The sequence below is a fragment of the Bemisia tabaci genome, chromosome 1, assembly GCF_918797505.1.
Source record: "Bemisia tabaci chromosome 1, PGI_BMITA_v3".
Classification (NCBI taxonomy): Eukaryota; Metazoa; Arthropoda; class Insecta; order Hemiptera; family Aleyrodidae; genus Bemisia; species Bemisia tabaci.
Window position 1 is genome coordinate 4,797,103 of NC_092793.1, and position 21,532 is coordinate 4,818,634.

A 21,532-nucleotide genomic window follows, 5' to 3' on the forward strand; every position below is an offset into this window, starting at 1 on the left:
GCATGGTCTTCGATGCGCTACCTCCCTCCGCTTTACCGCTTTCCTACTTTTGTGGCTGCAGCTATCTGTCTGCTTACTGTCTCTCTCTCTCTTTCTGTTTTTTATGCAATTTACTTACTAGTACATTTTATCAATAATATTTGCTACAATTTAAAACATGTGATAGGTGTAATTTTCCTCTTCTTCTGAAATATTTGGGCAAGCAGTGCTTGCCTTATACATATCCGGACCGCACGCCACTGACAACCCCCCCCCCCCCCCCCTCATTTTGTGTCATCATATATATTAGCATAGGTTTGGTCATTAATTAATGAATGTTTCGATCCAAATACCATTAGTTTGCGAAGTTTCAACACGAAAGTCTACCAGAACGAGTACAATCCATCGTCGAGTACCTTATTTTCATTTTACCCCCGAGATCATTTGTTTGTGTCAACAAATCAACAAAGGTAAGGTCAAAAATGAATTATCCAATCCAAAGTCCCTCAAAATACCGAGTTTCAATACGAAATGCCCACAAGAACGAGTAAAATTTATCTTTGAGTAGTTATACTAATATTTTTATGTTCCTACGAAAAGTTTGAAAGAACGCTTATAATTGTGTATTTGCGTCATTAGATTCAGAAAAGTAAGGTCAAAAATGAATTCTACGATCAAAATAACCAAGGAATCATCATTAATATAAACTTCGAAGGATTCAGACTTTCAGCGATTCTACCTTTTTCTATTTCACTCGAGAGGTTGTCAGATTGTGCGATAAATATGAATATTTTACATGGATTGGAATTGGAAAAAGTGTTAAAAAAGCAACTTATCTGGCAACAATAGAGTCCGGGAGGGACGAGAGGCTGCTTTCCTGGAAAACCCATGATTTAGCCGGAAATGTCATTAAAACAATTGATTCCGTTCGAAGCATCAATTGTATACTAGGAGAAAGCTATTTTAAAATAATAATTGTAAATGAATACAGATGCTACAGAAAGGGAAAAAGGAAAGGGAAAGGAAATGAAATGAGGATATGATTACCTACTAATATGCAATCAGAGAGAATAAAACAAAACCATTGCATCAGAGAAATTTATATGCGATGAAAGTATAAGAAAAAAACACGAGTGGAATCATTGCGATTCGGAACTGGACTGGAACTATAGTATCGTTGAGCAGTTTTTAGACCCCTTCCCCACCGCTAATCTTCTTAAGAGGTAATATAAAGTTGAACTTTAGCTACTTCAGCAAGTCAAATCGCGGAAGGAGATCCATGCATTGTCTTTTTCCGCGCCACCCGATGGGATGACGTCCCAGTCAAATGCGTTTTTGAAGAAATGATCGATCCATATCATCGCCTTATCTCCACACATCTACCTATTCATGTGCAAATGATGGCACGCTCCGGCAACAAGGTTCTGTGAATATTATTTTTTCGAAAATTTTGTGTAATGAACCGATAGGAAATTTTACGGCCGTTATTATGAGTCCTATAACATTTTCCTCTAAAACTGAAAGTTTAAAAGTAAAATGAGGAGAAAGGTCGCTGATCATAAGAATTTTTGCCTGCGCCCTTTTTAAAACCCTTATTTTTGGTCATGAATATTATTTTTTCGAAAATTTTGTGTAATGAACCGATAGGAAATTTTACGGTCGTTATTTCGGGTCCTATGACATTTTCCTCTAAGATTGAAAGTTTAAAAGTAAAACGAGGAGAAAGGTCGCTGATCATATGAATTTTTGCCTGCGCCCTTTTTAAAACCCTTATTTTTGGTCACGAAAATTATTTTTTCGAAAATTTTGTGTAATGAACCGATAGGAAATTTTGAGGTCGTTATTTCGGGTCCTATGACATTTTCCTCTAAGATTGAAAGTTTTAAAGTAATATGAGGACAAAGGTCGCTGATCGTAAGAATTCTAGCCGCGGCCTCTCTCCACAGTGAGCCGGTGCGAGAAAAAGGGAATCCAGTGGTTGAGGTTGAGGCGGATTTCTTGGCAAACTTCGTGAACGATCGACTATAGCTGTGTCCCCGTAAGAAGCTATGGTAAAGAATCGATAGTGCGATAATCGAACAATCGCATTCGATACGATATTCGATATTAAATTCGTCCACCTGTTTGAAGAATGCAACATGGCGGCCCGACCATGCATTTTCCTACTCAATCACGAATTCACGACCGGACCCCAGATCGCGCGTTCAATTAATTTTAATTTATTGAATCATTTGCCGTTAAAACTGTCATCTTCTCTGCTCATTTAGAAGTATTTCATCAATTCGAGACGAAGCTTTAACCCCAGGGCCAACGAGAATCAAGAAGAAGCCATGGGAAGTGCGGAGGAACCGATATTCAGAGTGGATCTTTACAGGTACGAGTCGTTTTTCTTGTATGTATTCCCTTCCATCGCTTCTCCCTACCAAAGCGCGGAAGCTTATACTACTGATTCTTCTATGAGAACGTAGTAAAGTTCCCACATCTTACGATGTTACGACAGAGTTGTCATCAGACTCCTGTGAAGGAACATGTCTTTTTGTCTGTCTCTGTCACTGGACTTGTCTTGGGGACTCCGCTATGGACCAAGATCAAGAGGCATCTCTTTACCTCCTCGTACCTTATCTAGTCAATCAATGAATACAGACCGGTTCTTGAAACTCAGTTCGCACGCCAGGACAAGATAAGGAATGTGTGAGCTTTGCGCCTGGAAGTCCTTGGTCCCCTCGGCCTAGGCGTGCTGAGAAGAGTTTCAACGATCGATTCCTGTGTGTGAGACTGAAGCTAACTTTAAAGAAGGAACCTCTGAGCACAGTGAAGAGTGTTTTACAGGTTTTGTTTCCCAATCCCTTGCAAATGGCACGAACTGTGAATACTGTAGCTACACCTTATGTGATCATCCTAGTTCGGACTCCATTGCCAGGTATTTCCCTCCTAAATTTCCTCCTCAAGAATTGTAACTTCCTCATTCCCTAAACGTCCTCTAACTCTCTCCTTCTTTCACTTTCACGTTGTTTAATCTCTGAAGGAAAGAGTTGGTTTGTCTGCATGTAGTCTTGCTGTGATAATGAGGCTAACTTCATCATTTTGAAAGCTCACCCAGACCATCTCTTCCCTGCAAATCGATAGCTTAGCCTCTGTTTCACCCTCTCATTTCTCTTTTTTAATTCAACGGGCCAGTTGCACTGGTAACAGAATCATGTTTTGATGCTTGTCTCTAGTTGATTAGCTCTAAATAGAAAGATCTGTCCCAACAGCAACTCTCTACCTTGAATATTAACCGAGATATCTTGCCCTGAAGAACTCCATTTATGACGTCATCCACTGCTGTAGTGCATAACATGATACGTCCTACTGCGGTGGATGACATCATACAACGAGTTTTTCTAGGCGAGATACCTTGGTTAATATTCAACGTAGGAATTTGCTGTTTGGCCAGATCTTATCATTTTTAGTTGATCTGCAAGAATTAAGTATCATAACACGATTCTGAGACCAGCACAACTGACCCATTCTTCCACTCCTATGTTTTATTTCCATTGTTTCCAGTCTAAATTTTTCGCAATTACCTGTTTACTCTGCTCACTAGAGGTGTTGTCAGCTAAGTAGGCACTTGTTTACATTCCACTTGGAAACAATAGACGCCGTTAGTGGCGATGTCATCATATGGATTCTCCATTATATCAAATTGGATCCAAACAATAACATTGGAGTAACCTCTTTCAATGCTACTAATGCGTATAAATCGATAAATATCGCTTTTTTGTGATGTGCCACCAATAGCGTCTATTGCGATGCAATTGTCCAACAGCAATAGGGGATTGACGGCAGCCTGACGAGCATTCATTGAGGCTTAATCGACACCGGTTTTGGTCATTTTAAAAATTCAGAGCTTTGTCATGTTGTGAATTTGAAGTTGTCAATCTACTAATCCTGTAAAATATCCATTTGTAATGCTCCAGAATAAACTGTTGGAAGATGGCTTGGAACATGCGGTCATGCTGTACACGTGGCGATGTTGCTCTGGAGCCATACCGCAATCAAAGTCCAATGAGCAGCCGAACTGGGTGGAAATCTATGAAAAGACTGTTGAAGTATTAGCTCCTGAAGTGAACAAGCTGCTTAATATCATGTATTTTTAGGTGAGCATTCTAATTTTGTTAGTTTTCGACATTCAGTAGGCAATTGGAGTGGTGTATTACAGGTGAAAACTTGCATCACGTTCTCTACCAATGTGTCTAAGATGTGTAACTGATCTTGCCGGGCCAGAAAAACATGCAAGAAAAAAAGGGATATTTGAATGCTTCAAACCACAATTTCCACTTATTGCCACAATGCTAGAACTTGGTTTAGGTTACCCACCTGACACCTGTAGTCTCTAGTTATATAATTAAAAGACAAGTAATTAAACGAAAGTATATCAATTACACTGATAAAATGATTAAATTAATTTTCTTTGTCTTTAATATTAAAAATTTTAATAAAAATATTTACTTAATTAACTAAAATTACTTCCCTCTGCTTTTTAGGTCCGTGCAAAAACTGGTGATGGTGTCTATATTGCACAACTGTGTGATCTTTTATTTATTTAGTATGAATTGGTACAATTGAAACAATGAAAATTGTTATAGTACATGCCAAATACCGGTCACGGTCCCTGAAATTACCTGGCGCATTTAGCAAGAAAACGGTCTTGGCTGTGGACTTGTCAAAGGTCTTAGTCTTTTTGATTTTCATTCAGTTTTTCCGTCTATTGACTTCCATCTTATTTTTGCCAATATTCATGGGAAAATTTCATTTTTTCTAGGATTTATGCCACAGGGTTAGATCTCAATTGATTATACAATGATAAATTCTCGCTTGCCAAATGAGAATTACTTTTTTGAACTATTGCCCTGAGAGACGTTTCATGCTTTCAGAGAGGAAACTATCGTGTGAATCTTCTGAAAATTTTCATCTAGAGAAATATAAAATCATGAAGAATATTCAGTCGGAGTTTCAGCGAATTACATACATTTGCTTGATCATAATGGATGAAAAATTGGTGAAGATTCTGAAACACTACAACTGAAGAGTGTCCTTTCTGTGCTTTGATTTTCTCAAAAATTGGAATTACTTAATAAATCCTAATAATGAATTTGAACTTCACTCCATCACTCTCTCCATACTTTACTTTGATTATTCCTCAATTTATTTACTCCTATCAAACCATACATGACATCTAGAAAAGTCTTACTTTCTACTTACAAACCATGTTTTACGCTCAGTCCGCATTTCAGCAGCTTCTGTGGTCACAATCATCAGTTGATTGTCAATGTTGATGGCGGCTAGGAGGGTAGTCACTACAGCGCATACTGATCATGAAAAACGTAGGTGATAGAGTTTTCTAAGTTTGGTGCACATTTTAATCACATAACTTTTACTGTCAAGGAATAAATCAATTTAGTGAGATCATTAATTTTATATTTAACTCCAATTATTTCTTTCACAGCGAAAAGCTATTGAAAGGTTTTGTGCAGAGGTAAAAAGGCTGTGCCATGCTGAAAAGAGGAAGGATTGCGTCGGAAGCCTACTTGCTCACCCTAGGAAAATTTATCAGTATGATTGCGGTGCTAGATAAACTGAAAAACATGAAATCATGTGTGAAAAATGATTATTCTACCTAGTGTCGGTAAGTTTATGTCTGTAAAGTAGTAAAAGATTTCTCCATTTTAAAGTTTTCTCCTGTGTACTTGAATGGAGATTATTTTTAAAAAATTATGGTACAGAAGTAATATCGCAAAAGTCTCTACAAGAGCTGTCCGAAAATAAATAATTAAGTCTTACGTTTTAATTAGAGTTTATTAGGACTGGGGAAAGAAAAGAAGAGTCAAAAGTCACATCAGTCTGAATGCATCAATCATCAGTGGGTCCATTGGTTAGCATGTAAGTATCTGTTGAATGGTGCAATTTTTGGATGTGACATTTGTCTCTTCTTTTCTTTCCCTAGTTCTATGTCTTTCAGCCATCTGGCATATCTTCAATTGTCAAGAAATTTTACCCAAATTAGTCAGGAAAATTCCTTTTCTAAACTCTGTGGCAACCCTGTGTTGCATTGTGGAGAGTTAAGTCCTTTGTCCTTGACATCGAACAGTTTTCTCCCTTCCTTCCGATTCATATCAAACCTCCGTTGTAGCTCAGAAGTATCAAGACAAGTCTCTACACCATTGCCTCTTTTTTCAGTGCCGCCCAGTTCTCGAAAGTTATGGCAGATTCACACACCCTGCAAGAGTCGCAGAATTCATCCATGTTTCTCGCTTCACAGAACAAAATTCGAGACACGGTGAAAGAGAATTTGGAAAAAATAATCGGTTACAAAGAGCTTCTGTCCGATGTTGTCAAACTGTGTGTGCACATGTTCGAAACAAAGATGTACCTGACACCCACCGAAAAGCACATGCTGGTTAAAGTGAGTATCATGGCATCCCATCTTCACGATTCGTTCTACCTTCGTAAGGGATTGGTTCTGACTTTTTTTTCAAGGCCTTGGAAGTGCTTGAATTCTTCTCTACTGATAAGAGTCAGCAGTTAATTTAAAGAAATAAAGAAACATTTTTTGATATTTCGTTGAATGTAAGAAAACATCTTGTTTACAAACGAAATCGCTGTCTTTCTGAAACGAGAATCCAAAATTGTGAACTCAAGCTCTTATCACAGGGAAATTACTGTGTTTTTGAAAAAATTTGGAAAAAAAGTGAATTGTTGTTCCAGTCATAAGCCAGTTAAGACTCTGAAGATCTCAAAATTGAAGTTTTAACACTACTCTCAGAAAAGTGTTTTTTAAAAATTCTCGCTGCCATTAATGTTCTTAGATTTTATACTAAACTTTTTAATTCAAGAAATGTAACTGAAGTTCAGGCGATTCGTGAACTTTTAATAAGATTTTGTATTTTGGCCATGTGTCTCATTGTCAGTCCGTCTGCGCTGTTCTTGACTCCATAGCAAGACGGTTCTAAGTTAATCAGTATTTTTTTCTCAGGTTTCACAATTATTTGAAATCTGCCAGATGTAAGTATTACCACTTATCTCTACGGTCACTAAATATTTTTTCATGCCCTTTTAAGACTATCGTAGGTGAAGAATCTTACGGTGCAAACCAGGTATGGAAAGCAATGAAACACCAGGGGATTGTAACATTAACTGTCCGAAGGGTAACAGTTGATCTAAGTATATGACCAGGGGCTTGATTCTGTGTTGCTCTCAGGCAATGTCATAGGCATGAGGTACGCACCCATTGCACTGTTACACATCTTCTCTTTCCATGTGATGGTGAGAGATCGTCAGACTAGAATGTAATTAAAATGCTGCCTTCAATTTTGTTGATTAGAGGTGAGATTGTTTGGCGAAATATTGAGAATTTGTTTTTCACGACCCTCTGCAAGCACCCTCTTAATGTTTTGGAATGTGACATGTGAGGCAAAACTTTTGTTGCCTATTTGTTATTAATTTTCTTCACGTCTAAAAATGTTCATCTTGAAGAGTTTTTAGTTTATACCGGAATTGGTGGGCAGTGGCTGATAGCAAGAGCAATTACTACTAGCTAATACTACAAGTCGGGAATGACGAAGAAAAACTCTTAAGATGAGTGAAGAAACTTAAAAATTTATTATCTTAATTTTTAAGCCTTCCTCACCCACCCATCATTCAAATTTTTCATTCACTCCCTTTACCCCATTTCCAGCTATCGAGTCCACCATATGAGTAACTAAATTTCAATGTTAGTACCTCTTTGATACCTGTCTCTAAAATCTCTCACTCCTCTTGAGTGCTTGGAAATTGAGGAACTGACAAAAAGTGTTCTTCGATTCGTCTCTCCATGATGCATCATCTAAATGAAGGAGAAGTGATGATTTTAAATCTAAAGGGGTATCCTCTGGAACTTCAGTAACCAGTGAAAAACTGCAGCATCAAATAGTTGGCGTTGCTTAGATGACAGTAGAAGCTTCAGGATAATTAATGAGCCTCCTGCTCGGTGAATGATGATCATTTTTTGTCTGTCTTCAGCACCATTTGCAATAAATGTCTGCTTTGATTTCTAAAGGAACCTTGATTTGCTCCCTTTCTTCTCTTCTTAGATGAGAGAATACGCAGCACAATGTTCTGACACCTTTATGACGCAGTTCCATGTGGGGGTTACAAGTACTGTCTCATATTTTGTAGTTTTACTAATGGTTTTAATGTTTGATTTTAGGTTGTCGGAAAATCGGAAGCTACATTTCGTTCGTGCGTTAGTTATTCGCTTGGTTTTTGTCTGTTTTACTAACTTAATAAATTGGAAGATGCAAATATCCAGTTGGACGCGAATATTAAGTGTGAGTTATGTATTATATATTTTTCAGATGGTTTTTCATATTTTCTTGAGACGGAATTTCTCTAAGTTGTAGCTGAATAAAGTCAACAAGTGAGAATATGAAAATGATAGCATTTTGTGCAACTAAGACTTCTCACACACACACGGCTGCTGATGTGTCAGTTCTTATAACCCTTCAAAACATTTTTCCTTCATCATTTTTCTATTTTTTAGTCAATTTTCTGGATTGTTATTTCGAATGATGAAGTAAAAGTTCAGCGGTAAACGCCATTCACTACAACATCAAACTGCCGATCCAACAGTGGTTCAAACAATAACATTAAGAAATTCAAAACATGTACTGTGCATGAAGTGTGAAGTTAACCTTTAACGTAGCACTATATATTAAAGTGTTGTTTACTCCCTTTACTATAATTGAATTGATGTTTGATTTTATCACCTGGGAACAAAGTCTTCTCATCTGAGGGGAAAAAGTCCTCCAGGCGAGGACATGTGGGGAGGTTCGTGTGATGGAAATGTGAAAATAATCAGAGCTAGATTATTTCTGAAAATGGAACAACTCTTATAAATCATACAACACAACAGGTGATTAACCCAAAGAACACCATTATTTCTCTGAAGGATGGAAAGCAACCATTGAAGGATGTACAGTCTGATATGATATTGCTTCCAAATCAGTCAATCACAGAAGGAACGATATTGATTGATGTATTAGGGTTCTAAGTGCGGTCACGAAAAAGTTTTTACTTTCTGGCGCCACCATCTCTATCCCTTTCCAACTGTCCGAAGTCTCTAAATTTGTAATTCTAAATTTGAGATTTATTAGGATTTCAAATTAATTGATACTCATCAGGAAATGATTTTTGAAATATGAAATTTTCCAACTTTTTCCTTGGAGGAGGAAGGAGGTTGGATTTAATGAATATCATCAATTAAGGTGAATCCAGGGTTCGATTAGGGATAATTCAAGATTAGAGATAGCGCCACCAGTCCCCACTGAGAATTTCACTTTCCTTCGACGATAACTGAAATAATATTTCTCGAATTACCAAAAGCAGATCCACAAGATATAGATTAATTTTTGCTTGATTTTTTGAGCCAAACATTTTGGCACTTAGAATTACAAGCGCAGAGAAAGTACGGCTGAAACTTGAGAAAGTACGGCTGAAACTTTCAAGTCAGAGGCGGTGGCCGAGCGCAGAACGGAATCCCTCATCAGGTGTCTAGCGACCGGGAAAGTCAGGGAAGAAAAACGCAAAACCGGGGGAGAAGCGAACTCCCGTCGAAGATCGCGATTTTTTGCATAACTTTATGGCGCTTCGATACGTTGTGCAACAAAAAAAATGACAAAAATGTCTCCCGGACGAGATAAGGTGATAACTATGTATTTTGAGGCGCTGAATCCGAATATGACCTCCGTTTTTTCCCATCACCCTCCAGTTTTCCGAAAAAGTCAATTTTACCCGGAAAAATGGCCATTTTGGGGCATTTTTGGTGTTTTTGCGACTATTCCCCCCTGCAGAATGTAGGTAAAATTTTTCTCTGGTACAAAAAACGGCTATTACGATGTATTTTGAGCCGCTGAGTCCGAAAGTGACCTTCATTTTTCCCTGTCACCCCTCAGTTTTCCGGGAAAGCGACTTTGCCCTGGAAAATGAGCAAATTTGAAGTATATTTTTCATGCATGCCATTTATTTGTATAAATTTTCCTTGACCCGTGGTACAGTCATTCTTATGTGTTTTAAGCCGCTGGATCCGAATATGACCTCGGTTTTTTTCCATCACCCCCGAATTTTTCGGTAATGTCGATCTTTCAGAGCCTAAATTTGTGTATAAGCTTTCCCGGACTCAAAGAGGATCAAAAATGTATTTTAAACATGTCTGCCACGTGTGATACGTCGATTCGCTAAACCCGAATATGATCTTGGATTTTTCCGATCACCCACGATTTTCCTTAGAAAACTAACTTTCTAGGTGTTTTTTGGACGATTTTCCTGTTGCGAGGAGTCTAAGAAATTTTCTGAGATCCTCTCTAGATCCCTCCTGCTGTACCTATTAAGAGCAGCTGAATCCAAATTTGATCTCTATTCATCTCTGACAACCCCCCGTTTTCTGGAAAGTCCGATTTTTCCGGGAAAAAAGCTTTTCCGAACCGTCCCCACCTCCAGGGAAATTTGAAAAATTTTCTGCATGTGTGATACATCGATTATTATGTAATTTGAGCTGGAAAACCCGAATTTGACCTCAGAAATTTGTAATCACCCACCATTTTTATGGAAAACTCGATTTTTTGGAAAAAATGGTCATTTTTGATCATTTACGGTGTTTTTGCGACTGTTACACCTTGTGGAATGTGCGTAAGATTTTTCTTGGCTACAAATTAGATTATGCATTAGGTATTGTGAGTCCCTGAGTCCGGAAATGGCTTCTATTTTTCTCTATGAGCCCTCAGTTTTGTAGAAAATACACTTTTTGCAGGGAGATTGAGTTAAATTGACTCATTTTAGTCGGGCATGAAAGTCTTATTTAAATAATTATCCTGGATCCGTGAAGGGGAGATTCCTATGTAGTTTTAAATGCTGAATCAGAATATGACCTCCAATTTTTCCTATCACCCTCCATTTTGTCGGAAAAGTAGATTTTTCTTGGAGAACGTGTTTTTTGGTATATTTACAAAATTTTCCCAGAAAATCGAGTTTTCCGTAAAAATGGTGGGTGATAATGAATTTCTGAGGTCAAATTCGGGTTTTCCAGCTCAAATTACATAATAATCGATGTATCACACATGCGGAAAATTTTTCAAATTTCCCTGGAGGTGGGGACGGTTCGGAAAAGCTTTTTTCCCGGAAAAATCGGACTTTCCAGAAAATGGGGGGTTGTCAGAGATGAATAGAGATCAAATTTGGATTCAGCTGCTCTTAATATAGCAGGAGAGATCCAGAGAGGATCTCAGAAAATTTCTTAGACTCCTCACAACAGGAAAATCGTCCAAAAAACACCTAGAAAGTTAGTTTTCTAAGGAAAATCGTGGGTGATCGGAAAAATCCAAGATCATATTCGGGTTTAGCGAGTCAAAATACATGGGAATCGACGTATCACACGTGGCAGACATGTTTAAAATACATTTTTGATCCCCTTGGAGTCCAGGAAAGCTTATACATAAATTTAGGCTCTGAAAGATCGACATTACCGAAAAATTCGGGGGTGATGGAAAAAAACCGAGGTCATATTCGGATCCAGCGGCTTAAAACACATAAGAATGACTGTACCACGGGTCCAGGAAAATTTATACAAATAAATGGCATGCATGAAAAATATACTTCAAATTTGCTCATTTTCCGGGGCAAAGTCGCTTTCCCGGAAAACTGAGAGGTGACAGGGAAAAATGAAGGTCATTTTCGGACTCAGCGGCTCAAAATACATCGGAATTGTTGGTGATCATACGTGGTAGACTTGGTAGATAACACGGTGATGAATGAGGAAGTAACTGAAAGAAACTCATATTTCCAATCACACGGTGTATTTTGCAGTTTTTTTTGGCACAAAGGGATGCGCTTCAGTGGAAAGGCAGTAACTAATAGAAAACAGTGGCGTGGCGTGACTATATCCGGTGGGCGTTCGGTAGGAGTGTTAACTTTAGGGGGGGGGGGGTGTCAGAAAGGTTCACTCCCCTTCCTTAAAGGGGGGTTCGGGGGGCCTCCCCCGGAAACTTTTTAAAAAATGAAGCCGCAAGAACACGATTTTAACCCTTTCTGGTGAAAATTTTGTCGGTAAATTGTCATTGAAATTTTGTTCTTTTTACCGATCGGTTTCCTGTAATTTATTTTGTTAAATGATAACGTATTTTTGCAACACGCACCTGCAGAGAGAGGTGGGAGAGGGAGACTGGGAAACTGGGAGATGCGGCCCGCAGGCGCAAGGGGGGAGGCGGAGGGCGAATCGCGGCATAGAGGAAATTCGGCGGTTCGCAAACCCCTGCGGACCACTGCTATAGGAAACAGCTGGACTGATGAGCGGCTCTCCTCTCTCGTTCTTTTCCCCTCCCTTTTCTCTCTGCTGTGTTCCTTCCGCGAGCACGGTCCGCACTTGTCTCCGAACCCAATGCTCACGCTCCGCTCTGCGCCGCGCGCCGGTGCCTCTCCTTTCTCGTGTACCCTTTGCCCCTTCATCATTGCACCTAGGTTCTCTGTCCTCACCGTACGCAGATCATCCAGGTTCGGTAGCCGGTGCGGACCACGCGTCAAAGGATTTTCTCTCTCCGCCGCGCCACATGCCGCTGTCGGAAGCCAAGCGTTCGATACTTATTTGCGATCTACTATTCTGTATTCCTCGAGTTATTATATATTGCTTCCCACATTCTTAGCCATAATTTATTGTTTCAAAATATTTTAGGGTGTTCGGCGAACACTGCGAACCTATGGACGCCACGCCACTGATAGAAAAGCATGAAGGGGGAAATGACGTTGACACAACTTGAGACGGAATGCATAGTCACTCCTTCAAAATATTCTCTTTCAAGGAAGTACCCAATTTGTGGTTGACTATGGGATCGCGATATTTCTGAGGATTTCTTAGAAAAGGAAGGTTGTAAAAAAATGCTTGAACTGTACATCCTTCAATTCTGATGAAGAAGAGGATAATTCTGGTTTGTCATCATTAACAATCATCTGATAGTAATTAGTGTCCTAAGCAAGTAAATAATTAGTTGAAAGGTTATGTTATTTAAAGTAGATAATTTTCCAGTTGCCTCCAACTTCGTAAAAAACATGAAAGTGTATTAGTCGTTCACTGTAGGAAAAATAGGCAGTATTGGGAAGTTATTTCTGGTCCTCCAAAGTGCTTTTATTGTTTCAATTTATTTATGAAAACTCATCTTTTGATCAACTATTGGATTCTCTCTTTCAGACATTCCAATGCGTGGGAGGAGGACAAGCTGGGGCCGTGGGCATGTAGGACCACCCACCGAAATAATTGCTCCACAACCTGCACAGCAACCTCCACTGCAGCCTCTACCACAACCTCCACTGCAACCAGCACCTGCATCGATTCCTCCACAGGAGCCATGATGTCTGGGTAAGACATCTTTTTAATATTATTGTGGAAATTACTCACAGTGTTAATATTTCCCATTCCTGAGGGGGAAGCTAGGGTTAGGAATTAAAATTTGCACCGTAGATAACACATTCCGTATCACAAGGTTGGTTTAGACTTGGTCGGAACAGTGGAACTGTTGCAGGAACAAGTTGATGAAGAAAAATGTTACAACGGTGAATGAAACCTTCAATGTTAATGCTAAGTAAATATAAATGGTATGTGAATCCAAAGTAAATGCTAGAAAGAAAAAATTTGGATACTTGAGGCTTCTGACGTAGAAAGATTTGTTTACAGTTAAAACATTTTTGTTCATCACCTCTTTCCTGCAACTATCAGGGTCTGTTCTCTGAGTCGGCCAAGGCTCATGGTCAATAGGGTGAAATAGTAGAACAAACTTGAATGCAAAACCACTATACTTCTCCCAGAAGTTTAGGAGTGGTAATTTTAAAGAAATTAAAAAAGGGGCAGATTTCAAATAGAAGAGACTTCCAAAAGTAAGTATCTTTTTGCTGAAACTTCTACACTACTGCATTAAATTAAAATCTGTAAGAAACCGCTTATTGGTCATAATGTCAGCTTTTTAACGAGCTATAGTATTTTAAATTTTGTTCAGTAGAATGGCAGAAAAGTTATTTTTTTGTGAACCCACCTCACCACCAAACGGGTTTAAAATTCCATGTTGGTACATTGGCGCAACAACTACTCAGTGTCAAAGTGCAATCACGATTTTGTAACATCAGACAGCCACAATTCTTAGCTAAAGGTTCCTTTTTTATAAGATCACCAAAAATGCACCACAATGTGGACATCAGCGCGGTATTAGTTGTATTTCAGCTACTTTTTGTGAAATTGCTTCACAAGCTAGGGGGCTTTTGTATCAAATCATGGTGTTACCCAAAAATCTCGTTCATCTATAAGGAGTTGTATGCTGAGGGGATTAATAAGCTTGTCCAACATTACATTTTATCTCACGTCTTGTTTAAATTTCGGACGGACTGGTAGCGTGAAATTTTGGACCCATGTGGTCCGGAGGTGAGTTCACAAAAACAACTTTTTTGACATTCTGCTGAACCAAATTTTAAAGGAAAAATAAAACCTTGCAAGAAAGGGGACATCATGACCAATGAACAGTTTTTTTCAGACCTTTATTTCATGCAGTAGTAAAGAAGTTACGGCAAAAAGATACTTTTATTTGGAACGACCCTCGTACATAAGTAAAGTTGCAATGGTTACAGTCGAAAAAAAATTACAAGTGAAATAGGATGTGCACTTCATATTCCTATTTTCATATGTTGGAATGTAGTAGGTCCAATTCATAGCAGTTCAAAAAACAAATCTCAGTTAAAGAGGCTGGCAATTTGTCAACGATTATGATGTACTTGAGGGGAGGTAAGGAAAGACTCAATACATCTAGACTATCCACAGCACAAAGGCTGCCATAACTTGGCTTAGAACCTCATTTTCTCTCCCTCTCCTGATATTTTCTGAGAACCAGACAATGATACATGTTTTAGGGGTATTTAAGAAAGGCAGTTCAACGTCTACTTTTTTGATTGGTGGCATTTTCCATCGTGAATTGTCATGATAAGCAATCATAGTTGGCAACAGGGGAAGAACTTTGATAATTCAGGTGCCCTTTTCATCGTCGCCGTTAGGGAATGATGCACGTCTGTTTTCTAAAAGGGAAAAGAGAATGTCTTTAATTTATTCTCTCGTAAGAGGAACTGTAGGATCAACATTCCTCTGTCAGAGAATTAACACTGTTTAGCAGTTGCAAGGATAACATTTTAATTACAAAACTACAAGGAGTTTTGCCAGACCATTACTTCAAGAGGAAAATTGACGTGAAGTTTCTTTATCTGAGTTCAATGAAGCAGGACATTTTGGGGTGTAAGCTCCTCCATCTTGTGGCATTTTTGTCGAGGAACCTTTGAGCATTTTCAGAGGGGGTTAAATATTAGTCTCCTTCAGGTGCTTTCAGAGGATTAAGAAATCACTTTGTTCTTTAAGGAAACTGAAAATAGGGTTATATTTGATCTTCAAAATAAATATGTATAGGAGGAAAAAAAAATAAATGATGCAGTAGATTTGCAGCTGATAATTAAGTTTAATTGTTTGCACAGTCTCCTAAGTCATTGTTATTGGACTGTGTCCAATTGATCTTGTCCATTGTCTTTTGGAAGGAAAAATCACAAGAAAAATTGTAATTTTAAGCAGGCGTTGGTTCCAGAATTAGGTTTGGCAATTGAGACGAAGAATTTTTACCTCCAACAAATCCGTTATCTAAGTTTTCGAACTTGTTATCAAAATTTATCAGTATTTTGGGAATCTCGCCCCTTTTTGTTTTTCATCTAATCAAATTTTATCTGAGAAAAGTTGTTCAACTTAGCGGAAAATCAAAGTTTTTTTTCAAAGTTGGTCCAGGAAGAGCTGAGTGTGTTTCGGCATTCTTTTTTCATGAGTGTACACTCCCTACCAAATGAGGTTATGTTGTTAAACAGGATTACTGTTTTTAGGGGTTATTGTAATTTTTTTAGTAAAGGTTCCTTCTTTTAATTATACTATTGAAAATTCGTGTTGCAGGAGAAATAACAATCAGTTCCGAAGAGGAGCCGCCATCCGCAGACACATTGAGAACTGGTAAGTGAAAGTATTTACAACATCGGAACTTGGCAACCATAAAAATACAGATTTTATCACTATTTTATCAGATGAATAAAGGAAAGAAAGGCACAGTAATTAATTTCAAGGTGTATTTGTTTGGATCCAAATTGTTGATGGGTTGCAGAAACACAGAATTTTCAGAGGACAGTAGACCAATTGCAAGTCTCTGATAGCGTATCTGCTAGATGAACCAAGCTCAAATTGGTTGTATCAAAAAGAGAAAAAAGTCATTACAAGAAGGAATGTAATTTTCTAGGTGTATTTTTAGGGCTGATCTCGAAACTTACGTTGGGTTTTCTGGATCCTCACGGTATGCTTGGAAAAATCAAATTTTGCATGTACTCCAAAAAAAAATCGCAGTTTACCACAGGAAATTCAGTTGTTTGGGAACTGAGTAAATAATACAGGACAGGGGAAAGGAAAGAAGAGCCAATCATCGCATCAACCTGAGTGGATCAGTTATCATTTTGTTACCATCTAAATTTATGTTGAATTGTGTGATTCTCGGATGTGACATATGTGTCTTCTTTTCTTTCCCCAATTGGAAGTAGGTGATTGTCAAATGCACCTTTTCAAAATCATTGCGAAAAACCCACCTAGAATCAGTGACAAATTTTAGGCGATCCGAAGTGTCTGTTGACCAGTAGCCTGATTATTGATGCTCATGTCAGCACAAAAAGACTTAAAAAATCGATCAGTTAAAAGATTATCATGTGTTAGCCTGCTGACAAAGCCTGATAAAGCTTTAACAATCAGGCTGTAGTGTCTCATGGTTGCTTGAATGAATTCAGGGGAGAATTACATTTTTGCCGGTAAATGAAGAGCAAAGAGGAGACTTGGATATCAGAAGTGACAACAAATTTATTAAGGATATTTTGGTAAACAGGCATTAGTGCCATTAAGCCCATTTTCAGGAGTACAAGATTTCTGAATCCTCGTAAGATGGCGTATCCAATAAAATGAATGTAGCTTATACATGTTTCTGTAAAATAGAAATGAACTAAAGATCATAGAGAGAGAATGGAATGCGAATTTTACAAAGTTTTCATGTTTATGGGGGAACATATAACCCTGATCCACTGTATAGTCGTCATCTCTACCCCTGCATCATCCATGCGTTGGCAACTAATGGACAAAGACTTCAGTACTCTAATTTTTCTGTTTAAAATGAGAAAGGCGACATGTTTTTAGTTACAAACCCACCCCTCTCAATTACCATTCATGTTGAAAAAAAAACTTAAATAATAAGGAACATATCATCTCAGCAGCAGAAAGTCTCTTGCCAATAAAATAACTTGTGCATGTTTTCAAACAAAAAAAACAAAGAAAAAAAAATATGTTAGAAACCCGCACAGGGTAGCCATCTGCTGTTTCCCATACCCCTTTTCAAAGGTTCAGCAAGTCACAAAGGAATTAGAGTTTAGGCGCAGTTTAAGTAATGGAGGAAGTACATGGTGTTCAATCTTCAATTAGGGATTTTCTCCGAAATAAAATTTTCGGTATACAATCTTTTACTTTCGAATACTCAATGCTGAGGTTCAAAATTAAACAAACTCTACTCATTAGGTGCTCGTTATGTTATCACAAGCCGGAAACATTGACTAGAAAAGCATGATGATAGATATATGTAGTTGTGTCTACAGTGAAATATAATCATTGACTGAAGTTTACTGTTTTTCAAATTTGTGATTTCGAAATCACACTTATGTACTGAACTGTACGAAATTCCCTGATTAGTTAACTTGGACGTTTTTTTTTTTCATTCACAGATGCAGTAGATTATACGGGATGCAGCTCTTGCGACAAGCCTGATAACTAGGTGAGTTTTCAATTTTTTGCCAGCACACTTAAAAATTGTATACGTAGTAAATCATTCTTGGAAGTGAAGGGTTTTTCCTTAAGATTTTACTCCTCCTTCAGGTTAGCCAAATCAGATTTTTTACAAATTTTGTTTTTACCCATCTTTTCAAGTATGGTCTATGAGGACAAGATTTAAAAAGTTCCCTGAGAAAATCTGCTTAAAAAGTTTTTCAATAGTGCAATTACCAAGCTGTTTATTATTTTTGTTGTTTTAAATTTTCTGATACTGAGGACACTTTTCTTATTCGTCAACTAAGATATGTTTCGAAATAATGCGGTGAGATGAAACGGATGCTACAGATACAAATTTTCGGAAGTGAGAACTTGTCAATTGGAAATGTGGAGCTTGTGGTGACAAAACGGTTGCAAATGAGGATTAGGTACGAAACTTGTGTAAATTTAATGATGATGGTATTATCCTCCAGAAAATTTTGAAGAGAGATTTCATGCATGTTTTGCCCCCTTCATATCCTTGAAATTGAGATAAGAGAAGCTTTCAAAGGTAAAATGGCAAATTATAATACAAAGACCTCGAATTACTAAAGGTTATAAGCCTTAGCCTGATATAATTAAGTCAAGTTTTCAAAACGTCAATGAAGTCCTAGACTATTTGCATTCCTCTAAGATGATGTTTTGAAGCCAAAGCTGAAGGAGGAATAAAACTAATGGAAGATTATTGAGTTTTTTCAAAGAGCGTACCGGTATGTCAGTTCATTGTCCAGTGGATGCAGAAAACTTCATCCAACTAGAAATAGGCAGATGACAGTGAATGGCATAAGAGACACGTATGTTCTTTATAGGAAGAGAAAAAAAAATTTTTGGTGAGGCAGCCATTGGTAAAATAGAAATACTTTTTTGGATCTCAAGGTACGTGGTCCTCTTGACCAGTGATGTTTTTAATCTTTGGCTTATCATGAGTTACACAAATTTCAATCGTTTCATGCAGAGGCCGCTCATGTCCATTCTTCCTGTCTTGAGTTTTTTTGAGTTGATAATACATTCGAGAGTTGAATTTAATGATGAATGTGGCATTATTACTTGTTTTACACTTTGATGGTGGTGTCAAATCTTGAAAATTATTATGAGCACAAGAAAACTAAAAGCTGGAAAAATATACATTACATACTTTCGCACAACATGACTCAATTATGAAATGATAAACGCCAGAAAAGATGAATTTTGAAACTTAGAATTATGGTTTACATAACTTGGCAACACCTCATAAGGGGCAGGGTTGCCACAGTCAGGGAATTTTATAAAGTCAGGGAAAACTGGGAAATGTCAGGAAAAATTTGTTGAATCTTCTTCATTTGCTTTCTATATTGGGTTTGATGTTTCAAACTACAAATTTTTGTCAAATTATGTCTTCTTAGCCATTCGCCATATCTTCATTTGTCAGGGAATTTCACCAAAATGTATCGGGGAAATGTCGGGGAATTTCATTTTCTAAATTTTGTGGCAACCCTGTCTGATCGAATGACTATTACTTTAATAACCGTAACTTGCTCTGCTATTCCACTTACTTGACAGTTGATGATTATTTCTTTTCTCATGTTTTCAGATGCTTGAATCAGGCAGCCTAGAACACATGTCTTGAAAGAAAATGCCAACTATTTTCGTTCCTCAATGATTACTTTTAGACGAAATTGACGCTGCTCAAAATTGTTTTACTTCTCTCTTACTGCCTTTTTTAAACAATATATATTTTTTTTTAATTTAATGGTCATTTTGTTTACTTGCTAATTATAATATTCATTTACTAGTGTTTAAATACGTTAGTGAGTTGCTTGTCTAACACTGATTTTTGTTCCTTTTTTTGGAAACTTGAATGAATTTCATGCGCTCATGTAAACAAGCTCGTTCTTAGACTAACAGTACAAATATGGCAAATTTCACCTAAGCCTTTCTTTAGCATGTTCAACCCATATTTTGTACTTGTATCTCCTTGAAATATCATAACGTTAGTGAGTCAACAGAGTAATGCTGATTTTTATTCCTATTTTCGGAAACTTGAATAAATTTCATGCGCTCATGTAAACAAGCTCGTTCTTAGACTAACAGTGCAAATATGGTAAATTTCACCTGAGCCTTTCTTTCGCATGTTCAACCCATATTTTGTACTTGTATCCCCTTGAAATATCATTACGTTAGCAAGTCAACAGGGAATTACTGATTTTTTGTTTTGTTTTCAAGAACTTAAATAAATTTTCTTTTTTCTACTACCTTATGTCTATTTATCAACATCTCTTTTTTCATACACCATTTTTTCTCATGACTAATATTAGTGAGTGAAATATTTTTTCATGTGTGTTTTAAATTCTTCCAGTCATTTATTGACTAATAATAGTCGCATTTTGTTCCTGAAGGCCACAAATTTTTTATTTCTCCCTATTTTCTGAATCTGATTGTCTTGAGATGGCTTTATGGCGAAAGTCTCAAAACACTTTCCTCATTTGGAATGTTTCAAGAAGAGCTGATGATGTTTCATTTTCATTTAAATTTTTTCCTCACAATGAAAATCAGTGAATTATTCATAATTTTACCAAATATTCTGCACATGATGCAGGACAACCAGCAAAAATGTCAAGAAATAATGTTCCTTAGCTTATCGTCAGTAATACAGGCAATGTGTCAAGAAATCATCAACGTTGCAAAAAGAGACATTCAATTTTCAACAACGACTAACATTGGTTGAAAAATAAGAGTGACCATGAGTGGGAAACTCATTATTTTTAAACCATGAACGTTTTGCAGGATTTAAAACAGATTACTGAAATCTTAACCTCTTTACAAAAGAGAGATGAAGTTTCGCAGATTTTGAATCACTAAGGGGCTACGTCCCAGTAAATAATCACTGAAAGAAAAGAAAAATCTTAAATTTGCCGCCAAGAAGTATTCTCTCTTGAATCAAGAATTCTGATCATAATCAGCTCATTACAAACTATATACATGCTTAATTGGCGGCCAATTCAAGAATCATCATGCATCATAATGGATACGGCAACATTGCTCGTGATACCCCCCTTTGTTTTTCTCGAAATTTTCTGATGATGATTCTGGGTGTCCATACTCAATATAAAATCTTTCAAATTGGATGAACAAATGAAATTAATGAAACGACAGTCCTGCTCCGAATTTACGCGACTCGCGAATTATGGATGATGCAGCAATTCGGCAACATTGCAGAAAATTGCCCCCTTGGATTTTCTCGAAATTTTCCAAGGATGAATCTAGGTGTGCATACTCAATATCTCATGTATCAAATGGGATGCACAAATGAAACTTTGAGAACCTCAGAGCCTGCCCTGAATTTACGCGACTCGCGAATTATGGATAATGCAGCAATTCGACAACATTCCTAGAGATATCCCCCTTGGATATTCTCGAAATTTTCCAAGGATGATTCTTGATGTGCACACTCAGTATCTTATGCGTCAAAGGGGATGCATAAATGAAAATTTGAAAACTTCAGAGCCTGCCCTGAATTTACGCGATTTGCGAATTATAAATGATGCAGCAATGGGACAACATTCCTGGAGATTTCCCCCTTGGATATTCTCGAAATTTTCCAAGGATGATTCTGGGTGT

At 37.5% G+C, this 21,532-nt stretch overlaps 1 protein-coding gene across 15 annotated transcripts; it reads left to right on the top strand.

The window, feature by feature from the left end:
• Window positions 1–1,713: 1,713 nt before the first annotated feature.
• Window positions 1,714–20,166, top strand: LOC109039661 (cytoplasmic FMR1-interacting protein-like). 15 transcript variants are annotated; one of them, XM_072304774.1, is made up of 11 exons: window positions 1,946–2,353; window positions 3,939–4,118; window positions 4,506–4,690; window positions 5,468–5,647; window positions 6,199–6,424; window positions 7,080–7,238; window positions 8,207–8,327; window positions 13,232–13,399; window positions 16,004–16,060; window positions 17,854–17,903; window positions 19,506–20,166. In XM_072304774.1, exons 5-6 carry the CDS (start codon window positions 6,221–6,223, stop codon window positions 7,188–7,190), a joined length of 315 nt encoding a protein of 104 aa, XP_072160875.1. In that variant the 5' UTR covers window positions 1,946–2,353; window positions 3,939–4,118; window positions 4,506–4,690; window positions 5,468–5,647; window positions 6,199–6,220; the 3' UTR covers window positions 7,191–7,238; window positions 8,207–8,327; window positions 13,232–13,399; window positions 16,004–16,060; window positions 17,854–17,903; window positions 19,506–20,166. The 15 variants fall into 15 exon arrangements, 13 of the variants coding, with proteins under 13 accessions (XP_072161009.1, XP_072161228.1, XP_072160964.1 ...); XM_072304908.1 differs by lacking the exons at window positions 4,506–4,690; window positions 5,468–5,647 and adding an exon at window positions 5,244–5,345 and having other exon boundaries at window positions 1,714–2,353; XM_072304734.1 differs by lacking the exon at window positions 4,506–4,690.
• The last annotated feature ends 1,366 nt before the right edge of the window (window positions 20,167–21,532 follow it).